Here is a 7,306-nt window from a genome sequence, read left to right on the forward strand (position 1 = left end):
GTGTTGTGTGTGTTGTGTGTATGTGTATCTTACTGTGTGTGTGTGTGTGTGTGTGTATCTTACTGTGTGTGTGTATGTGTATCTTACTGTGTGTGTATCTTACACTGTGTGTGTGTGTGTGTGTGTATGTGTATCTTACTGTGTGTGTGTGTGTGTGTGTATGTGTATCTTACTGTGTGTGTGTGTGTGTGTATATGTGTATCTTACTGTGTGTGTGTGTATGTTGTGTGTGTGTGTGTATCTTACTGTGTGTTGTGTGTGTGTGTGTGTATCTTACTGTGTGTTGTGTGTATGTGTATCTTACTGTGTGTGTATGTGTATCTTTGTGTGTGTGTGTGTATCTTACTGTGTGTGTATGTGTATCTTTGTGTGTGTGTGTGTGTATCTTACTGTGTGTTGTGTGTGTGTGTGTGTGTCTTACTGTGTGTGTGTGTGTGTGTATCTTACTGTGTGTTGTGTGTGTGTGTGTGTATGTGTATCTTACTGTGTGTGTGTGTGTGTGTCTTACACTGTGTGTGTCTTGTACACTGTGTGTGTGTGTGTCTTACACTGTGTGTGTGTGTGTATCTTACACTGTGTGTGTGTTGTGTGTGTGTGTGTATGTGTATCTTACTGTGTGTGTGTGTGTGTGTGTGTGTGTGTCTATGTGTGTGTGTGTGTGTGTGTATCTTACTGTGTGTTGTGTGTGTGTATGTGTATCTTACTGTGTGTTGTGTGTGTGTGTATGTGTATCTTACTGTGTGTGTGTGTGTGTTGTCAGACTGTGGAGTAAGGCGATCTTCACCGGGTACAAACGCGGTCTGAGGAACCAGCGCGAGCACACGGCTCTGCTGAAGCTCGAGGGCTGCTACACCCGAGACGAGGTCCACTTCTACCTGGGCAAACGCTGCGCCTACGTCTACAAGGCCAAGAAGTGAGTACTACTACTACTACTACTACTACAGTAAAAGTACTACGTCTACAAGGCCAAGAAGTGAGTACTACCAATACTACTACAGTAAAAGTACTACGTCTACAAGGCCAAGAAGTGAGTACTACTACTACTACTACAGTAAAAGTACTACGTCTACAAGGCCAAGAAGTGACTACTACTACTACTACCACCAATACTACTACTACTACAGTAAAAGTACTACGTCTACAAGGCCACATACCTGCAAACTTGTCGTCTTTCGGCTCTGCTCGAGTTCAGATTAAATTCTTCTTCGAGTTTAAATAGAAATAATTCTGAGTTGAGGATTACATGGAAAACATGTTAAATTGTCTTTATTTAATTCCGCTCAGCATCTGGGGGGTTCTGATTGGTCAGGGACACCAACATATTTACGTGGACCGGAAGCACACTTCAGCTGCTCCCGGCTTTTCTGTCGTCTCGGTTTGTTGTTTACTCTTTCCCCCATGAAGACGACATTTGACGTCCCCCTGTTTCCTTAATGACGACTTTTGACTCCTCCGCTGTTTCACTAAAGACGTGATTTGACGACCTTTAGAAACGGCTCGGTTTTTCACATTTAAACAGAGACTGTGATCGGTGGAGCCACTACGACCCACACTAGACTGACCAATAGGATTCAAGGAGATGTTTTCGCCGATTTTTTCCGAAGTTAATCGAAGTAGTGACGATGGAGCTTCCGGAAAAAACACAACACGAAACACGAGCAATGGAAAGATCGCGGTGCTGCGGCGCAGTTTTAGAAATGATGAGGAGGGGATGTATTTTATGGATAAGTTTAGAGAAAGTGACTTTTATAGATTTCAAAGTGATGATGAAGGTGATTATAAAGTGGAAAACAGAGACAGTGACGGACTTACAGAGAGTGAAACTTACGAAGATGAGAATACAGCTGATGCGTCTGTGTGGAGTCCTGCGATGTCCAAACAAACTATCTGAGCTTTATACTCGATTATGAACCAAAACTGTCCCTGAAATCTGGATGTTGCTCAGACGAGTCCTTTAAAATATTTCAGTCTTTTTTCCAAGATGCGACGTATAACAATCACTACAGAAACAAACACTTATGTGGAGCTCTGCACACGAGAAAATAACCAAGATGATAAATACTGGACACACACTGACGGGGAAGAGTTTTATTATTATATTATAATAAGCTAAATGAGTTGAATAAATTAAATGAGTTGAATAAGGTAAATGGATAAAATGAATTAGGTGCACACAGGTGAACAACAGGTAAAAACAGGTGAACACTTGGCTTTACTGTATCTGGTGATATGAAATCTGTTTAAATACTTTGACAAAGTATATTTTTTAGTTTTTTGTGAATATATTACTCAGAACATGCAGATATCAGATGCTGAATGTAGTTTTTTGTTTTCGAGTTTGCACCTGACCAGGTAAACTCATTTTCACTGAGCTGTTATAAACCTGTAAATGAGTTGAATCACATTTAAACATCCAGAAATGAAGAGTTCAGAGTCTGAGGTTTCCAGAGATACAAATATGTCTGTGTTACAATGAAGTTCATGAGTGTAAAATTAATTTCTAATCACTGGTGGAAGTGTTTTCTTTTATGCAGTGATGCTCTATGGGCAGAACTAGTAACACATGTCTGAGGAACAGCGTCCAAACGAGAGTCCTGACCCGGCGGCAGCAGGTCTGGTTCAGGTCTGGTTCAGGTCTGGTTCAGGTCTGGTTCAGGTCAGGGAGCGGGGTTTGAGAAGCGCTTTCCCCGGGAAGAGCCAAATGTGTGAAGGATGAACCGCTCAGAACGACATAGAACCAACCAAATGAGTTTCGCGCTTCTGTCTGGATGTTTCGCACCACATGGTACCAGCCGCACGGGTCACATGGTCAGGGCCTGTTTCCACCTCAGCGTTTCCCCCGACACAAGCGTCAAAACTGCAACTTCTAGAATGTACAGAAAGTGAATGCACGTATGGAGATACACGAGCCTAGACCAGGACTGGACCAGGACTATACCAGGACTAAACCAAGACCAAACCAGGACTGAACTAAACCAGGACCAGACCAGGACTAGACCAGGACTGAACCAGGACTAAGCCAGGACTAGGCCAGGACTAGACCAGGACTAGACCAGGACTAGACCAGGACTAGACCAGGACTAGACCAGGACTAGACCAGGACTAGACCAGGACTAGACCTGGAAGCTCCTTGCAGACAGGGTGTTTGAGGTGTGATCGGGCATCAGCTGCGGTTCGTTCTGTGTTGGTGCTTTTTCCCGCTCTTTCCTGATGGTCTGTGGGCGTGTCTCCGGTGTTTCACCGCTGCTGATATCGCGCTGATTTTAGCAAATTTGTATGAAGAAAAACAAAAAACCCACCACTTCAATCCTGGTTAAAAAAGCTTTGTGATGCGCGTTACATTTGTACCGAGTAAAATATTACATTTTTTCCTCTGTAATTCCACATTACTGCGTTACAGCAAAAAGCAACGTAGAACAGTAATTCATTATTTTTAGAACGTGTTACCCCTCAGTCACCTTTTTTTCTCTGAGGAGTTTGCCGGTCTGAGGCCAAGAATAAAGCTGTGATTTTAGATTTTGTTATTTTCATTTTATTTTTTACTGTACATTTACTGTTAGACTCAGCATCAGTTCCAGTTACAACATGGTGCTTTTTTTTTTTTTTTTTTTGACTTTGGTGCCAAAAAACTAAGTGATTCTTTAAATGATTTGTGTAAACATGAGTCTAAACGTGTCCAAGGTCCACGCAACACGAGGAAGGACTTTCAATGTCCCACAATCCTGTTCTGCTCTAATGTGGTTTTCCTCGTCATAAACGGACCTGAGTTCTTCTCTCAAACATGTGATGTCATGTGATAAAACAGGAAGCGCTCCACTGTGGTTTTAAACTCATTTTCACTAGAATCATTTGGATCATTTCAGAGCTGTTCACTTAAACTACCACTCCATGACATCACAAGGTGGAGCAGAGCATTTGTGGCTTTGGAGATGTTTGAGTAAAACTTTGTGTCCGTGTGACTCTCACGTCCTCGAGCTCACGGGGCTCAGTCTGAGACACTGAAGCGTTTGGAGTTTGTGGACACGTCAGGACCATTATTGACAGTTTGAGCTCATCGACTTTAAATCGACGTCAGATCTGCAGCACAGGTCCAGGTTCAGTTTGTGTCGTTGAGCTGCTTAGTCGGTTTAGTTTTATTTGAACACGCGTGAGGTTCTGCTCCTCGTCCTCCTCCTCTTCCTCTTCGTCACGAGTGTGTTGTGTGTGTTTCGCAGGAACACAGTGACCCCTGGTGGTAAACCCAACAAGACTCGTGTGATTTGGGGCAAAGTGATGCGAGCTCACGGCAGCAGTGGGATGGTCCGCGCCAAGTTCAACAGGAACCTCCCCGCCAAGGCCATCGGACACCGCGTACGAGTGGTGAGACGCTTCTATCTGCACGTGTACTGTCTGTGTACTGTCTGTGTACTGTCTGTGTACTGTCTGTGTACTACTGTTATACTACTGTCTTATTACTGTGTACATGTACAGTTACATTACAGTATATGCAGTACTGTACTCCATCTGTGTACAGTATTAATGTGGGCGGTACTGTACTTTAAATACACATACAGTATTACAGTATATGCAGTACTGTACTTTATATCCCCGTGTGCTTTTTTAAATGAGTTTGAAGTTTCCTGCGTTTGTCGTCTTCTCACCTGTCTGTCCCTGTCTGCTCCTGTCTGTTTCAGATGCTGTACCCGTCACGAGTCTGAGGAAAAAAACTTTGGTTTATTTGTAAATAAATGAACGAGGTTCAAACTTCGCCTCCCTGTCGTCTCTCCTGCACCTGTCGCACCTGTCACACAGACAGGGTCGTTCTTCACTCGAGTTCAGGGACCAGTTTTGTTACTACAATTATTCTAACAACTTGGTCTTCGATCTGTTTTCATGTGATTTCTTCCTCACACAGACCTGGTGGAATCTGTGTGTCCATTTGTTTTTCAAAATAAAATCAAAAGTAAGAAAATGAAAAAACAGTTTTCTTCATTATTTGTCTCCAAAACCAAAATGAAAAAACTGATTCATTTTTTGATTTTGTGTTTAAATGAAAAATGGAATAAACATAACCGTTTCCTGTTTACGTGACTTCAGTGACTGTGATGTCGGACTGAACCAGGACTGATCCAGGGTCCAGGACCAGACCGGAACCAGAGCCTCAGCTTTGAGCTCCGGCCCTGGTGTGGGCTCTGAGCCTCTGGTCTGGTCCCAGTCTGGTTCTGATCTCGGTCAGGTCTCAGTCTCAGTCCTGGTTCAGTCCGACATCACAGTCACTGAAGTCACGTAAACAGGAAACAGTTATGTTTTTTCCATTTTTCATGTAAACACAAAATCAGAAAATGAATCATCAGTTTTTTCATTTTGGTTTTGGAGACAAATAATGAAGAAAACTTTTTTCATTTTCTTATTTTTGGTTTTAGTTTGAAAAACGAATGACACACTGATTATTCTGGAGTTTTGTTTGATTCACACGTTTCACACAAACCTGCACAAGTTCTTCTCAAACTGAAAACGCTCTGTTCCACTTTGTGATGTCATCATGTGGTAGAGCTCATTAAATCAGTCACGGTTTGGTTTAAATGTTATCAGCAGTGTTAAACCGACGCCTGTTCACACTGGAGACCAGAGTCTTTAACACCCAGAGTGTGACTTCACCACAACAACTCCACATGTTTGACCTGATGAGCCACACTCTGGTTTGATGAACACAGATCAAGAATATTTGACTCGTCTCAGATGTTCTACAGCTCCACTTCTCTTCAAAATTCCAGCACATTGCCCAAGTTTTCAGTGTCACTTCTGAAGCTTCTGGATTAAATTTAAACGTAATCAAATGTCCATAGTTCAAATTTGCAGCGTCCAAATACTTGTGACGTGTCTCAGGTGAAAATATCTGAAGATCAAACACGACTCCAAATGTTCTTATTAAAAAATACAAACCAAATAAAATCCAGGTTTTCAAAGACTCCAGTGTCAGAGGAAGTGTCTGAGTCCAACTCTCGACTGACGTGAGTTTGGAGTTTTATTCTTTGCTTCAGTTTCACGTCGGGTTTTAATCACAGTGTGGACAAACTCACTGGTCCTTTTCTGTTTCTGGAGTTTTCACGTTTAGTTAAAAACACAAACCTGCAAAGAGTTTTTTTTACAGGTGAAGAGCGACAGGAGGTAAAAATCTGTTGGGCTTCACTCCACACTCCCACGATGCACCTGCACTCGTCTTCAATAAGGAGCCACAGACACAAAATAATAAAAACAATATTGGGGAAAATTTATGATTCACATGAGCAATAATTAATTGGAAGAAAAATGTAAATCAAATTATCTTTAAGCAAATCAACCAGTAATCAAATAATGATGTTAACCATAAAGAATGACCAAAATAACCAAAAGTCCTGCATTTTAAGTAAATGTTAAATCAGACAAAATAGGAATAATTATCGGTAATGAAAATATAAAAACAAAAAATTAGGAACTGGGTTTAGGCTCCAGGAAAAATAGTGACGTCGAGATGAAGCTCTGAAGTGTCAAAAAATAAATAAAAAAATAATAAAATTAAAATTAAAAAGAAGCGTTGCATCCATTTGTTCGACTCTTGAGCCGATGCTTCAAGGGCTGTGTCCCAATCCGAAGGCTCCGAAGGCTCCGAAGGCTCCGAAGGCTGAAATGGGACAGGTCTAGTCCGCGGAGCCGCCCCCCCTCGCCTAGGTGAAGGTGGAACATCAGAGTGCTCAGTGTTCATACAGGGTGGAACATCAGAGTGCTCAGTGTTCATACAGGGTGGAACAGGAGCATCTTGTGTATTCTGTGAAGAACAAGAGTGCACTGTCAGCAGATCAGTCATGTTTAAGTTCAAGGACAGAAAACATTTAGATTTTTATATTTAAACCATTATTGAGAAAGATCTCAGAGATAAGGACTCAAGGATGTTTGGAGAAAGTTACCTGTGCCAGGTGCTTCATCCACTCCATGTGCTTTGATAAGTTCTGATTATGATGTTTCCTCAGACGCTCCATACGAGCCTTCAGCCTGAGGTTTGAAGTAACCTCTCTGCAAAACAAAGTGTTTTACTAAATATAACATCTTTTTATTTTAAAGTCTAATACACATTTTAAAACATATTTTATAATACTGTGCTTCTGGTGCTGTAGAAATGACAACTAAATGTTCTATATTTTTAATGGTGAAAAGTCTTTAAACTGGTGTCCATAACAGAAAAATAACACGTGATTCATCTGCACATTACAAACTATAGTCTGAAGTCTGAGTGTACTGCATTTATGTCATTTCTGTGGACTGACTCTCAGTAGCACATGTAACACATTAA

General features: G+C 41.6%; 1 protein-coding gene across 1 annotated transcript; it reads left to right on the forward strand.

The window, feature by feature from the left end:
* Window positions 1–688: 688 nt before the first annotated feature.
* On the forward strand, window positions 689–4,743 carry rpl35a (ribosomal protein L35a; the record flags this gene model as incomplete). The annotated part of the gene is made up of 3 exons (XM_055152225.1): window positions 689–913; window positions 4,215–4,359; window positions 4,674–4,743. Coding segments are annotated over 3 exons (394 nt in total), but the record flags the coding sequence as incomplete, so codon positions are not given.
* Window positions 4,744–7,306: the final 2,563 nt, after the last annotated feature.

Source organism: Boleophthalmus pectinirostris, unplaced genomic scaffold (genome assembly GCF_026225935.1).
Source record: "Boleophthalmus pectinirostris isolate CB_2022bp ecotype Guang Dong unplaced genomic scaffold, ASM2622593v1 HiC_scaffold_1657, whole genome shotgun sequence".
NCBI lineage: Eukaryota > Metazoa > Chordata > Actinopteri > Gobiiformes > Gobiidae > Boleophthalmus > Boleophthalmus pectinirostris.